The 27,084-nt window shown below is 41.6% G+C and overlaps 1 protein-coding gene across 1 annotated transcript in view; it reads right to left on the bottom strand.

Moving 5' to 3' along the window:
• Positions 1 to 335: 335 nt before the first annotated feature.
• AOX1 (aldehyde oxidase 1) overlaps positions 336 to 27,084 on the bottom strand; it is a 75,903-nt gene continuing 49,154 nt past the window's right edge. The window contains 10 exon segments of the mRNA XM_029933285.1: positions 336 to 452; positions 6,702 to 6,869; positions 9,207 to 9,395; positions 9,508 to 9,573; positions 12,737 to 12,851; positions 14,869 to 14,921; positions 15,673 to 15,747; positions 17,465 to 17,593; positions 22,013 to 22,108; positions 26,434 to 26,661. Of these exon segments, the coding sequence (XP_029789145.1) occupies positions 336 to 452; positions 6,702 to 6,869; positions 9,207 to 9,395; positions 9,508 to 9,573; positions 12,737 to 12,851; positions 14,869 to 14,921; positions 15,673 to 15,747; positions 17,465 to 17,593; positions 22,013 to 22,108; positions 26,434 to 26,661 (1,236 nt within the window).

A 27,084-nucleotide genomic window follows, 5' to 3' on the forward strand; every position in this document is an offset into this window, starting at 1 on the left:
TCCAGGCTCTCAGCATAGAGTCTGATGCAGGCTGAACTCACGAACCTTGAGATCATGACCTGGGCGGTCGTCACAGGCTTAGCCAACTGCGCCAGCCAGGTGCCCCACCAAGGCAGTGTTTTTCTAATTTTTAAAACTGTGGAACTCTTCATGTCTCTGAATCCTAAACTTCTTTTTTTAGGTGAAATCACTGTTTCTAAGAAAAACTTCTAATTTGAAAGTGTTAATGAGGTATTTTCTGTGTATCTTTAAAAGAAATTTCCTTTTATCCCCGTGTGAAATTTTAAATGACTATATAAAACACATTTCCAAGAAATACATTTTTCTTTCTCCCGTCACCAAAAAGGAAATACGTGGAGATGACGTTTCTGGGCTTGTATGGCGGCGCCAGGCTGCTCAGCTGGGCTCAGAGCAGAAACCACCACCAACACTTTCAACCAAGGGTTAACCGCCTAAGAAAGGGCAAGTGGATAAAAGCAACAATCAACAACTTTGATCAAAGTAACCAAAGACCCAGACGTAAACAACCTTTGATAGAGTAAATGACCTTTCAAACAGAATTTTTTTTTTTGCCTGCTTTTTGTTGAAGCTTGAAACTAATTATCTGTGATGAGGCGGCTAGTCTTTTTTTTTTTTTTAAGTTTATTTATTTATTTTCACAGAGAATGAGTGCACTTGTGAAAGCAGGAGAGGGGCAGAGAGCGAGGGAGAGAGAGAGAGTCCCAAGCGGGCTCCGCACAACCAGTGCAGAGCCTGACTTGGGGCTCAATCCCTCGAACCATGAGATCATGACCTGAGCCGAAACCATGAATTGGACACTCAACTGACTGAGCCACCGGGGTGCCCCAAAGTGGCTAGTCTTAAGAGTTGTTTTTTGCTACCCTTAGCAGGTCAACTTGATTTAATGTGGAAATCTTTTTAAGCCTCGTGGGAGAGGCATATTTTGAAGAAAGTCATTAATAGTTATGGGTATTTGGTGGAAACATCACTTTAATATTTACAGAGTGACTTATATTTATGTAATATTTTTACATGCGTTATTTTATTTAATTACAAAGGAAGAGTACTGAGGGTTTGACCATCATTTATGTTCAAGAAATAGTTACAGGCAGGCTGTTATTTACCTTACGGTTGTAAGGAGCTTATTAAAATAGGAGGTTTTAGACTTTCCAATGCTCATGTTCTAGCACATAGGACTTCTGAATCTCTTGCCTTCTTACTTGTTGGAGCAAATTGTGTTTTGACGACAGTATTCAAAGGCCAAATACTAAAGGTGTTTATATCTGTTTCTCAAAAACTTTGTTTTTTTGCATAGTACAGTGTTATATGCCAGTGTGAATCATTATATAGAGCTGACCCTTAAAAATTTTTTTTAATGTTAAATTTTAAGAGAGAGACAGAGACAGAGCACGAGCAGGGGAGGGAAGAGAAAGAGGGAGACACAAAATCCGAAGCAGGCTCAGGGCAGAGCTGTCAGCACAGAGCATAATGGGGTTCAAACTCAGTGGACCGCAAGATCATGATCTAGCAGAAGTGGGATGCTTAGCCAACTGAACTACCCAGCCACCACTATGCAGCTGACCCTTGAACAACATGGGGGTAGGAGTGGTGACCCCCTGTGAAGTTGAAAATCCACTTATAATTTTGACTCCCTAAAAACTTAAGTACTACTAGCCTACTGTTTACTGAAATGAACTATGTCATTATAACATAGTTGATTAATGCATATGTATCATATATGGTATTCTTATTATAAAGTAAGATAGAGAAGATAAAATGTTATAAGGAAATCTTAAGGGGGCGCCTTCATGGCTCAGTGGGTTAAGCATTGGACTCTTAATCTCAAGTTAATGAGTTTAAGCCCTGCGATGGGCTCCATACTGGGCATGGAGGCCTGCTTAAAAAAAATCTTAAGGAAGAGAAAATACATTTACAGTGCTGTACTGTAGTAAATCTGGGTATAAGTGAATCAGTATAAGTGTCATTCAGGGTTGTCTGTATTTTAGCTAAAATACCATGTTGCAGTTTGTTTAAAGGTAAACATGATTCAGGCTCAGATCTGTTTCAAGATGCTTTAAGGAGACAAGTCTGTGAGAGGAGCCAGGCTATAATTTTAGGAGGCCTACTATGTGAACCATAATTATGTGAATCATAATTTCTAAAGAACTGAAGATGTAGACTTGGTTTGTGACAGAGGCTAGATGCCAGGCAATCTGGAATAAAGATCATTCAGGTTTGACCTTCCTGATGTGAAGATAAGGGCTATGGCCCCAAAGTTTTATTTGTTATCTCTATGCCAGGAAGAACAGCTGCAGCCTGGTAGTTACCGGTTTTTCCTACCAATATCAGAGACTTACAAGGTAAGGCCATTTAAAACATTTTTAATGTTTATTTATTTTGAGAGCAAGAGAGATAAGGGGAGAGAGAGAGAACACAAACACAAGTGGGGGAGGAGCAGAGAGAACAGGAGAGAGAATCCCAAGCAAGCTCCACATTATCAGTGTGAAGCTGATGCAGGGCTCTTTCTGAGGAACCGTGAGATCATGACTTGAGCCAAAATCAAGAGTTGTACACTTAAGTGAGTGAGCCATGCAGGTGCCACCAAAATAAAGCCATTTTGAGGGCTACTTGGTCCCATTCTACTTTGAAGCTAATGAAACTGCCATAAGGCCTCTGCACTAACTATCCTCTGCCTGGAACATACCATTACCAGCTTTATGCTTGTTCCCTCCTCACTTCATTCAGGCCTCAGTTCAAATGTCAATGCCCTAGAGAAAATTTCTCTAATAAACCATCAAAAATAGTCTAAAATAATCTCTTCATCACATTCTAGCTCCCTATTTTTCTAGTTTGCTTTAGAATATTTATCACCACCTGAATTGTATTGTGTGGGTGTGAGCTCCACATGGGCAAAGATTGACTGGCTCACTGTTTTCTTTAATTCCCCAGCAGTGTCCGGTGCATGGAAAAATGAATGAATGACTGCATGATAAATGATCACACCTGGGGCCAAATCTATGACCTCTTTGACTTTAAGAAAAGGTTAAAGCTAAATTGGGAAATTTTTGTTCTATTCATGAACAGGCATATCAGCCTGTTATAATTCACCTTATAGTTCACAGTACTCATTTGTCTTCCTCCCCTACTACACTACATAAGCAACTTGAGAGCAGGTACCTGTGAGTCTAGTTCCCCAGTATACTCCTGGTACCTCAAAATATGCAGAAAGGAAAGTATTGAATTAATTTCTTAAATTTGATTAAAATATGAAAGGTTAAGTAGGGATTAGGCAGGTAAGAAAAAGGAAGAAGATGGTTCTAAGCAGAGGAAAGAACTTGGTGGAAGCCTCTGTCCTTGATATGAGGAACAGACAGAAGACGGCAAGTGTGGGGGCAGAAGGCAGGGTAGGGCGCCATGCACAGCTGCAGAAGTGGGTGAGGCCCGCCTTGGGGGACTTTGCGGGTTTGTAGGCTTGGCAGGGGAAGTCAAAAAGTTATATCTTTATCCTAAGAGCAATGGGAACACTTTTACCTTGTGCACATGCTAGAGTGACATGATCATATTTGTCACACCACAAATCTCTGGCTGCACTGGGTACTGGGAGGCCAGCGGTGAAGCTGCTTTGGCCTAGGCTGGGGAGATGTGAGGTGGACTTAGGGTCCCTAGAAAGTAAGCTCCACAAAGGTAGGGACTGCTCTCTGTTTCATTCACTTCTGAATTCCCAGCACCCAGAGCAATGCCTGGCACCTGCTTTGTGGTAAAATACAGATAGAGGAGGGGTGCCTGGGTGGCTCAGTCAGTTAAGTGTCAGACTTTGGCTCAGGTCATGATCTCACTGTTGATGAGTCCGGATCCTGTGTCGGGCTCTGTGCTGACAGCTCAGAGCCTGGAGCCTGCTTTGGATTCTGTGTCTCCCTCTCTCTTTGCCCCTCCCCCCAAAGTAAATAAACATTAAATAATTTTTAAAAAGATATATATTAAATTACTCTTATCCCAAAACTATCAGACTTGGGAGAAAAATATGGCCTCATCCCGTGAACAAGGTGGGGTCCCAAATGGTGAATGAAATGAAAATCATTCACTTCTTTACCATTGCATGTGACAGAGTGACTTTGCCAGATAACCCAAGTATTGAAAATGGCCTAAAGCCTTGGAAATGAAGGAATTCATCTTCTGGAGCCAGGCCCTTTGAAGACGGAAGGTGTTACACATGGGCAGGAGGGGAGGATCAGAACAGCCATTGCGTGTTGTTAGTTTCACTAAGCTGCCCCATTTCGGGAAAGGATATTTATTATTCCAAAATACAATTGAGAACCTTTTTTGAAAGGTTGAAAGTGTTAATGCTTGGTGTAGAGATCATGTGATTCTGCAATTACCACGCGATCACTGCCGTTGGGCCAGGGCAGAGGTGGCCCCCCAGGCCTAAGTCTGCCCAGAGAAGGCATTCCTCGTGGTGGAGGAGTGCTGGTTCCCTGGCCCTGGCCCTCTGAGCAGGACTGGCCAGAGGCGGGTGACTGCAACCCTTCTGTGGACAGCACAGTCAGATGAGGGGCAACCTGAGGGGCAGAGCTGTTGCTGGGACACTTGGAGGGGAATACAGTGCAGTGCGTACTATTGGAATAGGAGAAATGTTGGGTTAGCCTTGGAGAGGGGAAGAGAATAGATCATTTAGGGGAAGGAAATGAGAAATTTGACACTTTTTTAAAGTTGTATTGTTTCATCTCTACACCCAATGTGGGGCTTGAAATCATGACTCCAAGATCAAGAGTTGCATGTTCTTCTGACTGAGCCAGCCAAGCACTCCTATGACACGTGTTTTTAAGCAATATTCCCAAACCCTAGGTCATATTTTTCTTTCACTCTATGGCTGGATATTTTGAAGAGGTCAGTTAAGTACTTGGGCTTCTTTTTTAAAAAATAATATCTTTTAATGTTTTAATTTATTTTGGAGAGAGAGAGAGAGAGGGAGGCAGAGAGAGAGAGAGAGGTAGAGAGAGGCAGAGAGAAGCAAAGAGAGGGGGAGGCACAACTGGAAGCAGGCTTCAAGATCTGAGCTGTGAGCACAGAATCCAATGTGGGGCTCGAACTCATGAACTGTGAGATCATGATCTGAGCCAAGGTTGGATGCCCAACTGACTGAGCCCCGCCAGGGACTCCTGGACTTCCTTTAATACAGATATGAAAAAATACAAATTTCTTTTAAGAGGTAGAGAATCAGTTCTTTTCTCTCTAAAATGAAATACACTATGCTAGAGCCAGACAGTCTGGGTTTGAATCTTGATCTTGGGCAAATGACCATACCCCAGTTTCCTCAACAGTAAAATGAGAAAATAATACTAGTTACTTGATAGAGTTTGACTAGTGAAGATATTTCACTAATGTGAAATATTTAGTATGGTGCCCAATCAGTGCCAACTACTGTTATTATTTATATTAGGATGCTATGAGGAGATGGGCGCAGGTGGACTCAGTGACCTCACCAGGGTTCGTAACTGCAACGTTCAGCAGGCTGGGCTTGTTATATGCCTGTGCATCTGGCAGGTGGCTCCCTGGTCCTCCCTCTCCTGGGCTGGGAGGCTTTGTTATGAAATGGAATGAAGTAGAAATGCAGCAGCTGGTAATGAGATCATGTTATTTCTTTTTATTTTGTTCAATGTTTATTTATTTGAGAGACAGAGAGAGAGAGAGAGAGAGAGAGAGAGAGAATCCCAAGCAGGCTCTGTGCTGCCAGCACTGATGTGGGGCTTGACCTCACAAACCATGAGATCATGACCTGAGCCAAAATCAAGAGTTGGATGCTTAACCAACTGAGCCACTCAGGTGCCCCAAGATTATTATTTATAAATGAAAGGTAGACTGTGTACTCTGTGGAAAGTGTGTTATCAAGTATAGCTACATGATATAAGGCTTATTTTTGTGTTTATTTTTCTTGAAGAGTAGGATAGGTTAGGTAGGAGAGAGGGAGGAAACCTAACAGTTTGATGAAATCATCAGTTTAATATTTAGCTATTAGTTTTTGTTTTGTTTTCTTTTTTTAAATATTTATTTTATTTTTGTTTGAAAGAGAGTACGGGAGGAGCAGAGAGAGAGGAAGAGAGAGAATCCCAAGCAGGCTCCATGTTGTTAGTGCAGAGCCTGATGTGGGGCTTGATTCCATGAACCATAAGGTCATGACCTAAGCCAAAATCCAGATTCTGATGCTTAACCACCTGAGCCAACCTGGTGCTCAGTGTTAGTTTTTAAAGCCTGATAAATCACTCTACTTCAGGGTTGCCGAGACAATCACATGGGGAAACACGCGGGGAAATGCTTTTAAAACATTTATAATTGTTAAATATACAAAAGATTTGTGTGATTTCTATTTATCATCTTATATTTTAATAAAAGATTTTTAATGTTTTTTATTTATATTTGAGAGAGAGAAAGACAGAGCACAAGTAGGGGAAGGGCAGAAGGAGGAGACAGAATCTGAGCTTCAGCACCGAGCCTGATGCGAGGCTCAAACTCACCAGCAGAGAGATCATGACCCGAGCCGAAGTCGGATGCCCAACTGACTGAGCCACCCAGGCACCCCTATCATTTTATATTTTATAATTTGACCTTATAGTTTGATCAGATTAGTTGTGAAGTTTTACTTTGCTGGTCTAAGACGCAAGAGATCGAAAAATCACCTTTTAGGAAAATAAAGAATAATTCCTTACCATATCTGTGAACCGATCTGCACAGGCCATTCGAACTCGTTCTGGTGTAGCTGGACTCTTCACTATGAAGTCCTCAACTATGTCTCTTTCTCTGCATGCTGCGGCCACAGCATCGGTGATGGCAAAGAACACAGATGACCCCAAGAACATCCCGGACTCCCCCAGGCCCTGCAAGAAAGCACATTTGTTTCAGACCTTCTATACTAGGTTACAAACTATCATATTTCAGGGCCCAGATCTTTATTCTCCATTGTATCCCCAACTCTGAGCACAGTGTCTTGCTCACAACAATTCTCAGTAAATGTTTGTTCACTGATTTATTGACGGAATGAAGCTTGAATACTCTTAAAAAATCCCAGTTTCACCTGAGCTTCCCATATCTGTAATGCTATCTTGGTTGAATCTTTGTTCTATAGGGAAGGAGTGTGTGTGTGTGTGTGTGTGTGTGTGTGTGTGTGTGTGTAGGTACCCTATTTAGAGAAGCACAATAAATGGCCAAAATCATGAGCAGAGAGAAAAACGCCTCATTATGTCTACAGAATCAGGTAGGGTAGAGTACTCTAGAAGAAAGAATATAGACTTTGGTACCAGATAATGAGTTGCAAACCTATCACCCACAAGAAATAGGTAATATAAATGAGTACTGTGGGCAGTGAAGGGCAGTAAGGGAAAGTGGGAATTATGGTGAAGTAGAGATATCCCCAGGTTCTCTCTCAAGGGGCAGCTGTTTTTCAGTTCTAACTAACTGATGCCTTCTAAGAATATACCAGATCATCCAATTTTTCAAGAGAATTTAGATGTTCTTATTTTAAGATACAATTCTCTGATTTTTAAAAGCACTGTAGGTCACAGAAAACGCATCTGCAGCCTAGATTCAGCCAGCGGCCCTCCAATTTGCAACCCTAGATATTAAGTTTGAATCTTGGCCCTTACTCTCTCTGTTTCTCTGGGTAAGATTATCTCTCCAGCCTCTGTCCTTTATTGGTGAAATTCAGGCAATGGTATTTACCTAATAGAGATTTTGTTAAGTTCAGGCAGTGCAAAAGCACCTAGCATAGTGTCTAGTACTTGGTAGGTTCCTGATATTGTTATAGTACCTTCCACAGGGTCCCTGTAAGCCTCGGCTTTTTCTGGGAATCTGTGTGAGTGGCTGGCCACAACCACAGGACTCAAGGGTCCTGCCTGTCCTATTGCTCTTAGGGCCTGAAAGCTGCTCTCTGTGGGCTCTGAGCTTCCTTTCGCCTTTTTCTCTTTGACTGATTTCTAGGCTGATGAGGATCCAAAGGTGCTGCTGATTGCCCTTCCTTGCAAACCTGCACCCCGACTCCCCACCCCGCAGCATCATCACCACACGCCCTGAAGAAGTTCCTGGGATGAAAGTGGGCTCCAGTTTGGAAATGATAAAATTCCAGCAGATATATGTGGATACATTTTCTCTTATTTTGTCACCCCTAGTAAGAAGTTTCCTAAAACTCTTGAAAGACAATTAAAACATTTTTTAATGTTTATATATTTTGAGAGAGAGAGAGAAGAGTGAAAGTTGGGGAGGGGCAGAGAGACAGGGAGACACAGAATTGGAAGCAGGCTCCAGGCTCTGAACTGTCAGCACAGAGCCTGATGCATGGCTCCAACCCATGAACTGAACCATTAGACCATGACCTTAGCAGAAGTCAGTAGCTCAACAGCCTGAGCCACCAGGTGCCCTGAAAGAAAAATTTAAAAGTACATCTCAAACCTAAAGGAAATTTCTACTCTGAGAGTGATTTTCATGTAATCTGCATACGGCAGTGCAAATAAATGATGACCTTTATTTTAATTTGCATTTCCACAACTTTAGCAATTACTAAGGGTTCGTGTCTTTGGTTCCTGACACTATTGACATTTTGGGCCAGTTAATTCTTTGTTGTGGGGGCTGTCTTGTACATTGAAGGCTATTTAGCAGCATCTCTAGCCTCTCTACCTGGAGCAGTGACATCTCCTCCCTCCACAACCCCCCTGGTGACAACCGGATATATCTCCAGACATTGCCAAATGCACCCTGCGGATCTTCTGAAACCACTGCTCTAGATCCATTTCTAAGTATAGATGAGGACACCCGGCTCCCAAGAGGGGAGTGATTAATCTACAGTCATAGGGAAGTGGTGAGGCTGGGGTGAGAACCCAGCTCCACTGAGGCCTCAGTCCAGGATTCTTCCCATATGCCACTGCTTCCTAAGATTTTAGTCTTGAGGTTCTTAAGTGAAAATATTATTCTATTACATCAGAGCTTTTCACCAAATTTTAGGGTTTCCAGTGAAAGGGGATATTAATAAAGAAAATCCTTGGCCCAGGATGGCCACTGGACAGAGAGATCATTTATTCTCTCTGAATCTCACTTTTCTCTAGGTGATTCACCACCAAATTCTAACAGTCTACTGTGATTTGATCCTGATACAGGTTGGCATGGCCACCTGCTTTCATTTACCGTGCTACCTGCATTGCATAACAGTAGGTTTGGGTGCTTACCTTGGATGAATAGATGGTTAATGGGGTTTGTGATGATGGCAATAAGGAGACATTGAACGCCTCTGGGACATCAGTGATGGTTGGAATTTTATACTCATCTGGGCCTCGAGAGTACAGAACACCCTCTGGAGAATACTTTAGCTCTTCAGTGGTATAAAGGCCCATTCCCTGAATAAAGGAACCTTCAACCTAAAAGGGGAAAATGTCAAGCTCTGTGATACTGTATGCTTTTTAGAAGGCCTTTACCTATCCCGCAATGACTTTCAGGAAGTGGCATCCATCTAAGTGGGCCAGCACCTACCTGCCCAATATCAATGGCGGGATTTAGGCTGCAACATGCATCCATGACGATGTCCGTTCTGATTTTCTGCCAAAAATTAAAATTACCTCATCACAAAAACTTAAAAAGATTATCTGAAGGTTTATTTAAATGGTCTCTAGAACTTATTAACTAACACTGCACTGAACCTCATTAATATTAGAGGTGGTAAGAAATCTGTTAAATTCTTCAATTTTAATGCTATAACTGGTGATATCTCTAGAAGATCTTTTGTAATCTTGATTTTGACTTCTCTTAAGTGACTCCAAAGTCCGTGGTATGTTAGTGCCTTTGAGTGTCACGTAGTAAATCATTAGGCTTGGTTGTTCATCTGATTCTAAACCTGGATTTGTTGTTCCAATACAATTCATGAGCTCATTTAGTCCTCGTGTTGATTTGATGTAAATGGTATTTTTTACAAAAATGTTTATTTATTTATTTTTGAGAGAGAGGGAGACAGAATCCCCAGGAGACTCCATACTGTCAGTGCAGAGCCCGACGCGGGGTTTGAACTCAAAAACAGTGAGATTATGACCTGAGCCGAAAGCGTTAGATGCTTAACCGATGGAGCCACCCAGGTGCCCTGATGGAAATGGTATTATTGCTGTTTTACTGAGGAACTCATGTAGCTATAGTAGCATGTATGAAATTAGAGATTTGGAAGCTCTTGGAACATATTAATGGAAAATGTTGAGAATACCTTTGACTTTGCTAATCTATTTCCTTCCCTGAGAAACATCACAATGATTTGGCTCTTATGTTTTGGCACAGGGCACGGGTAGACAGAATGTTAAGGAGCCATAGAAAGCCCCTAGGTGCCCGTGGTCTATCTTAGGAATATCTCTGGGCTTTCCTTCTGCCCTCACGTCGCAGGCTTGTTCTAACAATATCATCATTCTCTGTTGAGGCTTATTAGCTGGGCTACTTTCTATCTAGCCCTTTGGATCAGCAGCTCTCGTTTGACTCAAATGTTGACCTCTCAGATAACCTCCTGTGGGCACTGGGGCCAACCTTCATTCATTCTCAACAGATCGGGCAGGAGGGTGGGCACACCTCAGGGTGGGCCTGTAATTTACCTCTATCTTGAAAACTGGTATATTTTGCATTAAGGATGTTGGATAAAGGGAAGAGAAGGCTGTGCACTAATGGGATTGGCAGGGGTTTGGACTGTACAACCACAAATAACCGGCAGCAGCAGGCTTGTCATTCAATTGCTCGGACTTCTCTTTATTTAAAAGAAATTTTGCCTCTTCAAGGAAAAAATTATTTTAAGTGAGTTAAGTAATACCAAAATGACTGGATCTTAAACAGTAATAAGGAAGCTGTAGGGACAACCAAATTTTCACTGCTCTGGTAGCATAAACTCTGGAAGGCCCCCATAGATTTGCTTCTTCAGGGATTTACACCAAGGCCCTCTGGTAGAATTGCCAGATAAAATAAGTGTGTCTCCAATACTGCATTGAACATATTTATACCAGAAATTTATTTGTTCTTTTTATCTGAAACTAAACTTTTAACCAGGCATCCTGTATTTTTATTTGCTAGCAACAAATCTGACAGTACCACCTTCAGGGTAGAGGATCAGAAAACGAGTTGATTTCTAAAAACAGCTTTGCACTGAGTATGGAGTCTTAAATGGGTTACGGGTCTGTCAAGACACTGACGCTTGGACTTTTGCAGGGGTCTGGGGCAGGATTTTCAGGCTGGTCACCTGCCACCATGGTTTCCTTGTTTGCAAGTTTGCTGTGCAAATTTTATCATTATCTATGTGTACCATGATGTGAAGGACATTAGGAAATAGACTTTTAAAATAATATGAATAATCTATGATCCTAATTTCATGAGTTTACTTCTTCACAATGATCTAGAATGAAAATGGGGACATAATGTATCCTAAGGAAGAACTTGAGTGGAATATGACGGCAACTGCTCTCCAGACATCCCTTCATTTTCTGTATTTCTATCTGATTTATATAAAATTTAAGTGATGGACAAATTTACCAACAATGGGGCAAAAAAAGACATTTTAGTAAGATTTGTAAGTCAACATTTGCAAATTCCTTCTTATTTTATATAAACTGACCATTTCTAGTTTCAGGTAAAAGGGTTCAAGATGATGTTGGAATTTAGATGTGTCACTAGGCCATTCTGTAAATTTCCTAACAATTACTATACTTTGGATATGCTATATTCTCTAAGGTTTCTGTAATCTCTCTATTCCGAGGATGATACCTGGGGTATATTTATGGGTTTATCTTTTATGGTGGAAACTGTTAACTTTTGATTACATGTGACTCCCTGCTTTCAGTAGGATGCTCAATTAAGTAGCAAGCACAACAATTATTTTCAGACCTCCCCTTCTCCCCCTACCCCCAGACTTTTTTGTTAGGGACAGTAGTACCCTTGGGATAACTTCCTTTAGAGAAACATCACATTGCTATCTGCTCTCAAATGTTTACTGAAGACAATTTACTATATTCCCTATTCCTTCAGATTAGATAAATTGACCTTACTTTAGAACAGAATCCTACCCTGCCTTTTTTTGCAAAAACTTTGAAAAGCAATTTTGTTATCTAAAATGGAATAAAAAACAGTGCATTTTAGGCTGTCATGAACAATTCTTTTTTTGACTACTTCTTGAAAAAATTTTAAAAATTAAATTATTTTTTTATTGAGGTATAATTGCATACATTATATTAGTTTCGGATGTATAATATGATTTGATATTTGCATATATTTCAAAATAACTATCACAATAAGTCTAGTTAACTTCTACCACCATTCGTAGTTACAACATTTTTTTTCCCTCGTGATGAGGACTTTGGAGCTCTACTGTCTAAGCAACTTTCAAATATGCAATATAGTATTAACTATAGTTAATAGTCCACCATTTTGGACTTATTCCCTATGACTAAATTCTTTTATAACTGGAAGTTTGCACTTGTTGACCCCCTTTTCTCTCTTCATCACCCCCCTCCCCACCTCTGGCAACTGAGAACCACTTTTAGGAGCAATTCCTTTTGACTACTTCTTTATAAGTGAAAATTCAGAATAAGGCTGGATCTCTAGATATTCCCAAGGAATTGAAAAAAAATCCTGTTCTTACTGTACAAGTTGTACATAATGAAATTGGTCTGTTTAATGTACTACACAATTTTTTTGTTGTTGGTGTTGTTTTAATTTGCCAAGAGGAAAGTTATATCTGGTTTACCTTGTGAGCACCAGTCAGGCAGTCAATTTCAACCTCCGAACAGGCGGCTCCATAGACATAGTATGGAAAAGGGTCTCCTTCTCCTTTCTCCCAGTCCATGTAGGCCTTGTAGCCCCTGATGGAAGAAATAAAGCCCGTCAGCTTGGAGCGGCAGTGGCGGTGGGGTTGCAAACAATGTTGACTCATTTTGAACGTTATTAAAGTTTCATGATAGCATTTCATTTTACTGATATTTATTTACTGATTTTTAATTTTTTTTTAAGTTTATTTATTTATTTTGAGAGAAAGAGAGAGAGAGAGAGCACAAGCAGGGACGGGGGGTCGGGGGCAGAGAGAGAATTCTAAGCAGGTTCCGTGCTGTCAGTGTAGAGCCCAGCACAGGGTTTCATTCCATGAACCGTGAGACCATAGCCTGAGACAAAATAAAGCGTCACTTAACCGACTGAGCCACTCAGGTACCACTCAACTGCTTTTTAAACTCATTTAAACTGCTACTTGTTTTTGCAACCTAACTATTTATAGCGGCACTATCATGAGCCTCTGTTTAGAGAGGATACTCTTGGGGCACCTGGTGGCTCAGTCACTTAAGGGTCTGAATTGGGCTCAGATCATGATCTCACGGTCTGTGGGTTCGAGCCCCGCATTGGGCTCTATGCTGACAGCTCAGATCCTGGAGCCTGCTTCAGATTCTGTGTGTCCCTCTCTCTCTCTGCCCCTCCCCTGCTCATGCTCTGTCTCTCTCTCTCAAAAATAAACATTAAAAAAAAAAAAAGAATACTCTGGGTTTCAGTTAGGAAGTCAAAAAGAGAACCCAACAGACTGTCTGTATTCAAAGTTTAGAGTTTGAGCTTCAGTTCTGTGGACTGAGAACCGCAACTGATTTTATCAGCATTCCCAAAGGAACCCTCTAGACTATGCTAACCAAACTCATTGGGGAATTGATGGTAATTTAGAGCTGGTAAAAAAGGGCATGTAATTCAATTCATTAATGTACAATGGAAGATGCACCCAGCTACTGGGCTGATTTGCTCTCTTTTTTGGGTAACTGAACTCAGAAGTTTAGAACTCATGTGCAGGGCCCTGGGCTGGGTTGTTACCTGCTGCCTTCTTCCTTCGTGAGAGATTGCTTTAGTCTTTCTCCGTCTTTCTGTGCATCTGTGTGTTTTGTGGTGTGTTTCACTAGATTGTAAAACTGCTGTCATACACTTCCTGAATTTGACAATAAGTTCTCGTTGTGCTTTACTCAGTTAACATGAATCGACTAAGGGCCTCCCACTGACAGGTACTGTACAAATGATGATTGGTGAGGATCATCTTACTTATCCCTTCCTATCCCTTTGAGGAGCCTCAAAACAGAAAGGTTTTTATGGTAAAGGAGAGAGATTTGTAAAATTGAGTGGGAAGTTATTTTTAATGATTTTTTTTACTACTCAACAGTGAATAGTAAATAATGATTAGATATTCTAAGTCATGTTAGAAAATTAAAAAAATTAAAAACAAACTTTTTAAAATGTTTATTTAGTTTTGAGAGATAGTGAGAGACAGAGTGGGGGGGGCGGAGGGTGGAAAGAAAGTGAGGGAGACACAGAATCCAAAGGCTCCGGGTTCTGAGCCTGATATAGGGCTCAAACTCACAAACTGGGAGATCATGACTTGAGCTAAAGTTGGATGCTTAACCAACTGAGCCACCCAGGTGCCCCATAAAAAATGATTTTTAATGTATTTATTTTTGAGAGAGAGAGGGAATGAGAGAGAGAGACAGAATGAAAGTGGGGGAGGGACAGAAAGAGAGGGAAGATGGAATCTGAAGCAGGCTCTCGGCTGCCAGTTGTCAGCACAGAGCCTGACGTGGCGCTTGAACGCATAGACTGCAAGATCATGACCTGAGCTGAAGTCGGACACTCAACCAAGCCACACAGGTGCCCTTAAAAAAATGTTTTTCACCCAGTATCTTTATTATTTAATGTTTCTTTGGACACAGTTCAAAGGCTTACATAAAATCAAATAATTTTAGGCTGAGAAGAGACCTCACATAATAAAAACTTACTTTACAAATAAGGGAACTAAAGTCCAGAACAATTGGGTTACCTTATATCTTCTTAGCTAAGTCCATACATTATTGTAATTTTTACCTGAAGTATCCAGTGGCTGAAAGACTGATTCTTTGTTCAAAAGCAGCTTCTATCTGAAAAATGGGCATATTTAGTCAGAATAAAATAAATACATCGTCTGACAGGTTAAAATGAAAGTATTCCCTATATCAAAATCGACCTCTGATCATTGTTGCTGGTGTTTTGTTGCCAATAATAGAAGGTACCATAATATTTCCCCTCAGCTGGCACACCAGCCATTTCCTTCTGACTGAGCTGAAATATCTGAGTTAAACAAATAGACGCCTGCTGCACATCCATGATGTAGGGAGGGGCTTAGTTCCCAAGGTATTTTGGGGCTTCAATTCTAAATGTTAGAAATGTTAATTGTGCGTGTAAGTGTGAGATAAGTATTCCAATGAGGTAAGAGAAAGGATGTCGTAAAGTTGGATTAGATGAGTCATTTCCTTTGAGACATATTTAATAGCAGTTAGGCCTTTTAGTTTTCTTCTTTCCCATTTAAGACACCTTTTTGTTTATTTATTTGTTTTTGGTGGCTTAGGAAGGCTTGGTCTTTTCCTCTTCTTATTTAAGCAGAGGGCAAGGCCTGCTGGGTGTTCTTCATGTTTCCTTCTTCCCCTCAGTGACGCTGTCCCCTGTGCGCGCTCTCTCACATACCCTGGTTTACAGCAGGGAGCAGCTGTCTCAGCCTTTTGCGATCCTACCCTTCTGCTGAAATCCACTCCTAGAAAACTCGCCTCTGTGAGGCCCGCCTGTACACCGCCACGAGGCTCCCGGCACTGGCTAGGATTGCTTTCTCGTTTGTAGTAACAGTGGAACACTCACCCAGTCCTCCCATGGACCTCCTGGATTTTTCTTAATGATGGGCTCAAGGCGTTTCAGAAGGATCTGACATGCATTCTTGAAAGGGTAAAGAGATGAATCCTCATTAGAGAAGAGCCCAGTGGTTAGGATTTGTGTGGAAGTGACCACTGATTAGGTCAGTGAACGTCTATGCCGTGCTTGACACAGAGACAATAATAACACAGCCCCGGACCTTGAGCAGAGTATCAGTTATTGCAGGCTTATTTAAACTTCCCTGGTTCACTTCCTGTGAAAATATGGGCTCAGCTGAATTTCTACTTTCAGGTCCCCTTTCTAAGAATATTTGTTTTGTGTTCTTAATTGCTTCTCTTTTTCTACTTTTTTTTTTAACTTACATCTTCTTTTGTATTTTTTAGCCATTAAAATAAAAGAAACAAAACATCTTATTTTCATTCTCATCTGTGCTTTCCAATCTGCAGCAATAACATGTCAATATCCCTCTGGGTCGGAGATATTATTCAACTCTCTGTCCATCCTTTCATAGGTTCATCCATCCACCATCAAATTACTTAAATGAAAGCATTGGCTTTGAGTGTGAAGTGAGAAAATAACTAAATTTGTCTTTATAATCTAGATCTGCAAAGTTTTCGATTCTTAACTAAACCAAGAACTCTCGAAGATGGGTTAATCTTAGTTTGAGTTGACAACTCCCACACATACTGAGTGATTTCTATCTTGTGTTTCACCCTATCTAAAACTGGGTCTCATGAATTTGAAGTGAACTGGGTCTCATGAATTTGAAGTTTCCCACACAGTTGTTCTGAGGGAAAGAGCCTCTGGATTGTAGCTCCTAACAAGTATCTCCACAAAGATAAGATAGATTTGAAAGTGACGCCTCTTGGTAGCATGAGGGCAGTGTTTTGAGAATATGCCTCTCACAACATCCCAATGAAAAAGTGGAACGTTTATAACAGAACCATGACAAATAGGTACTACTTCAAAAGTACATGCAATCAGATATCTTAGTTAAGGAATATTGAAGTCATAGTCTATTCTGAAGAAGTGAAAATTTAGTAGTTAAAAAAATAATTGGTTGGAAAACAAGTACAAAGGATAAGCATGAATGCTGTTTCCACTCATGTAGACACTTTAATCGAACCATATCTACATGGCTGGGGTTCTGCCTCCTTACCTACCTGCAAGTACTTGTATGTGTCAGGGGAAATGTGCCCAGCTCTGCACTGCTTGGTACCCAGATTTCTTCTTTCTGTGTCTACCAGGGACGGAGGCTGCTTGTCCACCAACACCTATTCCCCCCATCTTCCACAGTAGCTGGGTGTGTGGTGCCTCACTGCTCTACATTTCCCCAACTTCCCCTGTAGTTAGACGTGGCCTGAGACCAGTTCTGCTAGTGGATGATCAGTGGAAGTGATTTGGAAGTGACTTGGATCACTTCTCTGACCTCCATGCTTTTTCCCTGATGATGATGCTCAGGGCAACCTTGAAAGCCCCATGTTGAAGGTGGTGGAACTCTACCTCATAAAGATACCTAATGACCAAGCGCTTCCTCTAGACTGTTATGTATGTAAAAAAGGGACTTTAGTTGTGTTTGAGTCACTGTATTGTGTGTCTATTTGGTACCTCAGTTTAACCTACTCTAACTGGCACCTTCTCCTGACATTTTGGCTATCCTAAGCCTATGTTTAGTGACACAGATGACTTCTCTGAAGTCAACTGCTCATGTCTGTATTCAGCTAAGAAAACCAGCAATATGGAAAAATTGCTGAAGGGAAAGACAGACAGCAGGAAGTACCTGGACAGCTTTGCCATTCACATCCGAACCAATGGAGGCTGCTGTAGCAATTGTATTTGGCACCGTGGCTGTACTTGTTTCGCAGACGTGCATATAAGACATGGGTAGTTTTAATTCACGGCTGGCCACCTATGAGAAAAAGAAATAATTTCATGTCCAGCAAAGTCTTCTATGAAGATCTGAATCATTTTTTAAAATGAAAAAATACTACCATTTTGATCACATCCATGATATCCTTGAAAAACTAAAATAAAAGTTAAAACCACTTTTTAGGTTTCTCCTGTTAGACCTATGAGTGCAAACATATGGTATCTGTCCTTCTCCACCTGATGTATTTCGCTTAGCATGACACACTTGAGGTCCATCCACTTTGACCATAGGGAGGGGAAGGCGGAAAGAGAGAGAGAGAGAGGGAAACAAATCATGAGAGACTATTGAACACTGGAAACGAACTGAGGGCTGAAGGGGGAGGGGGAGAGGGAAAGGGGTTGGTGGTCATGGAGGGGGGCACTTGTGGGGAGAAGCACTGGGTGTTATATGGAAACCAATTTGACAATAAACTATTATAAAAAAAAATAAAACTCCTAAGAAATGAGAAAAAAAACTGAAGCGATTTTAAACCTAAAAAAATAATTATCCATGAATATAAAAACCCCCACTTTTTAGAGAGTCTCATGCTGGTTATTTAATTTTAGAGACAGAGTGTGGGAAAGGGTCAGAGGGAGAGAGAGAGAGAGAGAGAGAAAATCTTAAGCAGGCTCTGTGCTCAGCCTGGAGCCTGACATGGGGCTCTATCCTGTAACCCTGGAATCATGACCTGAGTTGAAATCAAGAGTCAGAAGCTCAACTGACTGAGCCACCCAGGCGCCCTACCTCATGCTGTTTTCTTGGCAATATTACATAGAGGTTCTTCTTCCATTCAAAATTAGTGTTTAGATGTTAAGTATTCCCTTTTTTTTTTTTTTTGAGTTTTACGTGTTGGCAGTGACAGGAAGAGAGAGATTGGATTGACTGGTTCAAAGATTTGTCTTAAATTTGTTGATATCAGCATCACATGAATTTGAAATGCCCCCAAGGGCCTGTCTTCTCTCCTGCCCTCATCCGCACTTCATCTTTGGATTTCCCCCCGTATCTTCCATTTGCTCCCTCCTGCCTCTACTTCTCTAGTATTTGCTGTTCACTGTTTTCTGTTCTTTTTCTCCCAGTTTCTCTAGCAGACACATGTGAAAAGTAAGATATTTAATCACAACAAATGAAAAAGAGAAAAAGAAAGAGTGGGAAGGAAAGAAGAGAAAAAGCATTATTTTGGTTTTTGTGTTTCTTTGGTTTTGCGGTCCACTCTCTCCAGATGTCTGCAGTCATGTACTGTCCCCAAGTGCCAATCTACAGACCAGAGCTGTTGTAAAATTAAGTTTCCGCAGAAAGAGGCAATATGATAAAAAAAGAAAAGGACAATTTTATTGTTTCTTGGTTATAAAGAGCCAAAGAGAATTTATTACATCCTATAACTGGGAAGGACAGAACTGGCCAGTGTCACATATATCTGTATCTGGGTCTTTATGGTCTCATCAGGGTGCCCTTGCTGCCTTTCACATTTGTTATTCTTTGATGGCCATATTATTTCCAAGAGTAGACATTAGACATGCTTCCTCTACAGTACAGGAAAATTGCCTCTGACAACCCCTGGTCTATATAGCATAGGAGCCAGACAACCCCAAGGGAATGACAGTTCTTTCCTCCCAGGACCCACATGTCAGTCCCAGGAAAGGATCTCAGTCCTGTGCCTTCCTCCTGGACCCATCCTTGCAGCAGGTGGATGTAGCCAGACCTGGCACCTGCCCCCATATCTGCACAGTTGGGGAAAGGAGGGAGATGGGGCTAAAAGGTACCAGAATTAAGGAGCCCTTCAGGAATATGGGGAATGTAGTGGCTCTATTCCAAATGAGCTAAGGAGCTGGATAGTCAAAAGCTGTGGGTGTGTACATAATAATATAATAAATTTGTCAATTTATTTATTCAGTTTAAAGAATAATTCTTTTTTTCTCTTGAGATTGTATCTTCCTTCTCTGTGTGTATGTACGTGTATGTTAAAATATTCTTTAAGAATTATAGTGCAATGGCAGTTGATCAAATACTTGTCTTTACTTGTCCATTAGTGTATTAGCAACCTAATACTGTTGTCCAAACTTTAAAAATCATACATATTGGTCTCAAAATAGAAAAGCTGAGAAACTCCTACTCTGGGTAAGCCTCCATGGCACACCTACCACAGTGTTCCAGGGGCTCATTAGTGGTGTTTTCACTAACAACCACAACCACCCATAAAGCCTGGCCAAGCTCCAGGACTATTTGTACATGCATGGGATTTCTGCCACCTCAGACATTCTATTTGATGTGTATGAAGTTTTTCAACCAAATAGTCAGGATCTTAGGGTTGACTATAGGGGACCATTATATATCCTAAAATTAGTGCCACATGTCAGTCATGTCAACAATGTATAGAGAGATTAACAACTAACTTTCACTATTTGCAGACAACATGATACTCCATGTATAAAACCCAACGGGCTCTTCCAAAAAAACTGCTAGAACTAATACATGAATTCAGCAAAGTCACAGGATGTAAAATTAATGTACAGAAATTGGTTGCATTTCTATACACCAACAATGAAGCAGTAGAAAAAGAAATCAAGAAATTGATCCTATTTACAACCGCACCAAAACCAATAAGATATCTAAGAATAAACCTAACCAAAGAGGTAAAAGATCTGTATTCTGAAAACTATAGAATACTTATGAAAGAGATTGAGGACACAAAGAAATAGAAGAACATTCCATGCTAATGGACTGGAAGAACAATGTTAAAATGTCTAAACTACCCAAAGCAATCTACACATTTAATCAATACCTATCAAAATACCACCAGAAATTTTCAGAGAGCTAGAACAAACAATCCGAAAATGTGTTTGAAACCACAAAAGACCCCAAATAGCCAATAAAACTCTGAAAGAGAAAAGCAAATCTGGGAGCATCACAGTTTCAGACTTTAAACTACATTACAAAACTGTATTCATCAAGGCAGTACAGTACCAACACAAAAACAGACACATAGATCAATGGAACATAAAAGAAAACCCAGAAATGGACCCATACCTATATGATAAACTAATCTTTGCCACAGTAGGAAAGAATATTCAATGGAAAAAAGACACTCTCTTCAACAAATGGTGCCAGAAAACTGGACAGGAACATGCAGAAGAATGAAAATGGACCATTTTCTTACACCATGCACAAAAATAAATTCAAAGCAGATGAAAGACCTAAATGTGAGACAGGGAACCATCAAAATTCTAGAGAAGAACATAGGCAGCAACCTCTTTGGCCTCAGCCATAGCAACTTCTCACTAGACAATTTCCAGAGGCAAGGGAAACAAAAGCAAAAATGAACTATTGGGACTTCGTCAAGATAAAAAGCTTTTGCACGGTAAAGGAAACAATCACAAAACTAAAAGGCAGCCTACATAATGGGAGAAGATATTTGCAAATGACCTATCTGATAAAGGGTTAGTTTCCAAAATTTATAAAGAACTTATCAAACTCAATCCCCAAAAAAACAAATAATCCTGTGAAGAAATGGGCAGAAGACTTAAATAAACATTTAACAAAGAAGATATCCAGATGGCTAACAGACACATGAAAAGATATTCAACATCAGTCATCATCAGGGAAACACAAATCAAAACCATGATGGCTAACATCAACAACACAAGAAATAACAAGTGTTGGCAAGGATGCGGAGCCCTCTTGCACTGTTGGTGGAATGCAAACTGGTGCAGCCACTCTGGAAAACAGGATGGAGGTTTCTCAAACAGTTAAAAATACAACTACCCTGTGATCCAGAAATTGCACTATTAGGTATTTATCCAAAGGATATAAAAATACAGATCCAAAGGGGTACATGCACCCTGATATTTATAGCAGCATTATCAACAATAGCTAAACTATGAAAGGGCCCAAATGTCCATTGACTGATGAGTGGATTATACACACACACACACACACACACACACACACACACACACACATATATATTCTATCTGTATCTGGTTATCTATATAATATTGTACATATCTTGCCATTTGAAATGATGTGGATGGAGTTAAAGTGTATTACGCTAAGTGAAATAAGTCAGTCAGAGGAAGACAAATACTATATGATTTCATCATATTTGGAATTTAAGAAACAAAATAGATGAACATATGGGAATGGGAAAAAAAGAGGGAGAAAGGGAAAAAAACTATAAAACACTTTTTACAAAAGAGAAGAAACAGGGTTGATGGAGTGGGGGGAGTGGGTTAAATGGGTGATAGATATTAAGGAGGGCAATTAGAGGTGTGTCGTGTCATAAATCACTAAATTCTACTCCTGAAAATACTACACTATATGTTAACTAACTATAATTTAAATAAAAATTTGAAAACAAAGTAGTAAACATAAAAACAATTTAAAAAGAAAGAGAGATTAAGGACTTAGCTTTATTGATCTTACCTGCAGCATTTTGGTGTGAATACCTTGTCCCAGTTCATTGCCTCCATGTGTGACCAACACAGACCCATCTGTGTAGATATGAACAAGTGCAGCTGCCTAGTAAAACAACCCAGAAGGCACAGCTCAGTGCAACTTTAGTGAGGCTCAATATTAAAAAATGAGTCGTGAAATACCAGTGTCACAGAGTGGAGAGGGTCGTAGAAGCAAGTTTTCCTGGTGGGATTCTGAAGCTTAGTTCTGTTTTGTGCAAAAGCCACCTGTAAATAACCTGGTTTATTTAGGATCCTGGTTTTCATAGGAGCCCCTTTGGATACCCAGGGGTTATGATCTTGGTTCCAATTATTTGAAAGTCATTCCCTTGATTAAAATCTCGCTGACCACTCGGCTAACTAATTAAACATTTGTTAGGTACCTGACACATGTTGTGTGCCAACCTGTGCTCAGCTCTGGACAAACACAGATGAACAAGATGTGGTTCCTCCTCAGCACACCGTAATGGGAGCACAGGTTGGAAAGCAGGTCATTTTAATGCAGAATGATTTGTGAGATAATGGGCATGGCAGAAGGGGCTCTGGGGACCTGGGAAGGCAGATCCAACTGTTTTTGAAAAGCGTGGGGAAGGATTCCTGAAAGAGACAACTGAATGGAATCATGAAGAGAAGGGTTCACGACTGGACAAGTTGGGCAAAAATTCCCCACTGTCCATAAGGGAAAGCCTAGCTCCTTATTACAATATGAGGCCTTTTAGGATTTGGTCTCTTGTACTTTTCCAGTTCCATTGTTGTTTTTCCTGCTTGTCTTACTGCTGCTTCTTCCTGACCTATGTTCATACTTAACGCTGTTCTCACTTCCTGGCCTGCTCCCCAGCCTTCAGGCCCACACCTACACTTTCTGTTCTGTTAAGGCTTCCCCCACATGCTCATTCCCATCTTGTAAGGATCAGTTACCTGCTTCTCTGCACTTCCTCTTACAGGGCGATCTGGGTTGTTTAATGTCCCCTGCAAATTCCTGTCCACCTGGAACTTCAGAATGTAACCTTATTTGGAAATATAGTTTTGCAGATATAATCAGTTAAGATGAGGTTATAGTGGATTAGGGTGGGCTCTAAATTCAACGACTAGTGTCCTTATATAAGGACAGTCCTTATAAAAGGCTGTGTGAAGATACACAGCAAAGAAGGCCACATGAAGAGGAGGCAGAGATTAGAGCGATGTGGCCACAATCCGAGGAACACCAGGAGCCACCAGGAGCTGGAAGAGGCAAAGAAGAGGTCTTTGGAGATTTCAGAAGGAACATTGCCCTCCTGACACCTTGAGTTTGAACTCCAAGACTCCAGAACTCTGAGAGCACAAATTTGTTGTTGCAAGCCACGCAGTTTGCGGTACTTTCTTATGGCAGCCACAGAAAATGAATATGAGGTGTGAGTGTGTGTGTGTGTGAGTGTGTGTGAGACAAGCTCTTCTGTGAGAGAATCAAATGTTCAAATTTGTGTCTTATAGAGAATTTGGAGCAAGTCTGAATTACAGAGGCACTAAGTAAATGTTTGTTGGGGGCGTCTGGGTGGTTCAGTCAGTTAAGCGTCCAATTTTGGCCCAGGTCATGATCTCACGGTTTGTGGGTTCCAACCCCGCATCAGGCTCTGTGCTCACAGCTAGCCCAGAGCCTGGAGCCTGCTTCAGATTCTGTATCTCCCTCTCTCTCTGACCCTCCCCTGCTCACACTGTCTCTCTCTGTCTCTCAAAAATAAATAAAAAACATTTAAAAAAATGTTTGTTGAATTGGACAAGTGGAAATGTTTCATTCCAGGAGGAGGAAGAGGAGAGGGAGGAGGAATTAGGACTTTATTCTGTCTGGAGATGCCTGGAGGTGCAGAATGGCTTGGGGGAGCTTTGGGACACCCAGGCTTATACATGCTAATAATAGTATTTATCACTGTGGGCCTTTTGATTCTCTCTTGACAATGCTCCCATGCCTAGTTTGGAGAGTAGGTGTTCCAGCTTTGTGAGTCATCAGCTGCCCTGAAATAATACATTTTAACTCCCAACTTGGTGATTCTAGGGTACATCAATTTGGAACTCTGTGAAGAAACTGGAGACCTTTCAAACAGAGCTTTAAAATCATTGCTTGGTTTAAGGGTGTGTGTGTGTGTGTGTGTGTGTGTGTGTGTGTGTGTGTGAAGATGAGAAGTTGGCTCCCATGGATGATGGTGGAGAGTAGACTGTGGTTTAGATGAGGGGCAGCTATACAGGTGCAGGGAGGTGTTGTATAATAAAAAATAAATATATGGTCTTTGTCTCTGATTTTTGGCACAGGGGTCCTAAAACCCTCAGAATTTATTATTTTTTGTCTGCTGTTCAGATGATTCTTGGGGGAAACCTAGACAGCTTGTAGGGGGTGGGAATTGTTGCCAGACAAACCAAACACATGGTTAGAGGGTTCCAGATTTCATTCCTCCCCCTTCTGGCCTTCAGGGAGGGGGAGGGGCTAGAGATTGAGTTCAATCACAATGGCCAATGATTTAATCAAGAGCACCTTGTAATGAAACCTTCATAGAACTCACAAACGATGGGGTTCGGGCGCTTCTGTGTTGGTGAACACATCCACAAGCTGGAGTGAGAGGGCGGAAAAGCCCCACACCTCTTCTCCCACACCTTGCCTTATGCATCTCTTCCATGTCGCTACTCTTGGCTGGTATCCTTTGTAACAAACTGGTAATGATTGTAAGTAAAACGCTTTCCTGAGTTCTGCGCGTTGTTCTAGCAAATTATCAAACCTAAGGGAGGTGGGTAGTGGAAACCCCCTGATTTTGTAGTTGCCTGGGCAGAAGTGTGAGTAGCTTGGGCATCCCACTTTCACTGGTGTTTTAAGTGGAGGCAGTCTCATGGGACTTAGTCCTTGATCTGTGGGGTCTGTGCTAACTCTGGGTAGTTAGTGTCAGAATTAAACTGAATTGTTGCATGCTCAGTTGGTGTTGGAAAATTGGAGAATTGAAGCAGAGAAAACACAACATCTGGTGTCCGAGAAAACACCACACAGGCAGATGTCTAGAACCTCTTACACTCCAGCTGTTGAGTCTGTCCCAGCTCGTAGGTGTGACAGTTAGGCTTCCTGCACCTCTGTAGAGAATGCACGTGCTGGGCCTGGACAGAAGCGAGCCTCAGGAGACCCGGAGTCCCATCCTACCTGCTGGAGGAGCCCCGGCCCGGATACGTGTGCTGAGATCCCCTGAGAGAGAGGTCAGGGCTGCCTACACCCACTACACAGCATTTCGGGAACCCTGCCAAGTGCTTTATGTTTATTAGCTTCTTGAATCCTTATCAATCCTAAGAGAAAGGAGTATTATTCTCATTTTACAATTGAGGAAGCTGAGGCTCAGAGAGGTTAATTAGTTTGTTTAATATCACACAGCTAGTAAGTGGCAGGGCAAGGATTTCTCAGGTCCACCTGACTCCAGCTCATTAGGATTTTGGGGCAACTTCTTTACTCCCCAAGAAGGATTTCCTTCAACAGGGCATGGTGTGTGCGTGGTGTGTGTGTGTGTGTGTGTTGGGTGTAAGTGGAAACATGCTTTCAGTGGCATACACACACTGGAGGGAGATCTAGTGCATTTTTAGATTTAAATTTAGATCTAATGCATATAAGATCTCTTCAGTTGTGGAGTCTCTGCTTCTGGTGGAAAATAATGGGGAGGCAACATTTCCCAGTTTTTTAAACAGCTTTCCAGTATGTGACCCATTGGGATTGCTGGGAAGACTCGTCTGTACCGGTCTGGTGTTATTTAACGGGCTCACCTATTTACCTCCTTTCCTCCTCACCTTCTGGAGAGGGCCTCTGAATGACCTGCCTCTTCCTTTTGCAAATCTACCTGGAAGGATTTTTGGACCACACCTCCCTACTTCCCCATCAGAACTGACACATATTCCTGGGAGAGGTGGCCTGAAACAGCCAGCTGGTCAGGGCAACATACAGTGACTTCTCTGCCAAGACTTCGGGGCACTGGCGAGAACTGAGGTATCTGAGGCAAAGACCAGGAGAGGCCCCCTTCCTGCCTATGCCGTAACCCCTGGGCTCAGAAAGCTCAGCACAATGGGCCTTGTGGGCTCTTGTTCCCTTCAGAATAGGGATGATTCAGGGTTGGGTAAGGTGGCGGTCATGGTCACTGCTGTGTCTTGGCAGTTAAGCTGGGGCAGTCCTCAGGCTTGCTGATGCCATTTTCTGCCACCAAGACATTTTTCTACTGCACTGTTGAATGTGCTTGCAGAAGGGGTGGTGTTCAGGAAGGCTCTGTACATTTTCCCCAGGTGCTGGGGGAGGGAGGGTCCAGTGCCTGGAATGTACGACACTCTCCCAAAGTCAGCAAGAGCTGACTGGGGTAGCAGTGCGTCTGACAGGAGGGTATTTTCCACATATAAAAGCTTTACCTGATGATAGCTTGATGCAGCAAAGCCAACTGAAAACTTCATGGGGATAATTGCAATGCCTTTCTTCTTCCAATAATTCTCCTTGTTAAACTCTTCCACTTGCCTTCTTCTGTTGTGAAAGGAAGACTGGTCCAGACACTCATTCCAACATCTTATCAGGGTCTCAGGGCTGAACGCTTGTTTGTAGATGGTTTTATCAACTGTTCTGTACATGTTTTTCTCCCTAATCTGAAATGGGTACGGAGTCAAGTCAATAGTTATGGTAAGACAGACACTGACTGCAAAATCGATACTTGAAAAGCATCCCCATTAAAACACGAACTTTGGTGGGCAGAAGACAGGGTGTATTTTCTTTCTTTGAACAGTATGTGCTTTTGCGAAAATAGTGGGAGTTATTTCTCATCTCTTCTTCATTGCGCCAATCTGGGCTTCTCCCTCCTGAGAGTGGAGGGTAGCCCCCTTCCTGCCTAAGCCATAACCCCTGGGCTGGATAGTATTATTCCATTGTTACTGCTGATAGTAATAATTTTTTATTGTTACTAGAGTGAAATGGCGATAATGAAAATTTCCTGAGCACATTTCAGTAGGCTCTCCATCTTTGTCAAGTCTTGCAGGCTTCTAGGATATAGGACACAGCCATATCCAAATACA

Source organism: Suricata suricatta, chromosome 3 (genome assembly GCF_006229205.1).
Source record: "Suricata suricatta isolate VVHF042 chromosome 3, meerkat_22Aug2017_6uvM2_HiC, whole genome shotgun sequence".
Taxonomy (NCBI): domain Eukaryota; kingdom Metazoa; phylum Chordata; class Mammalia; order Carnivora; family Herpestidae; genus Suricata; species Suricata suricatta.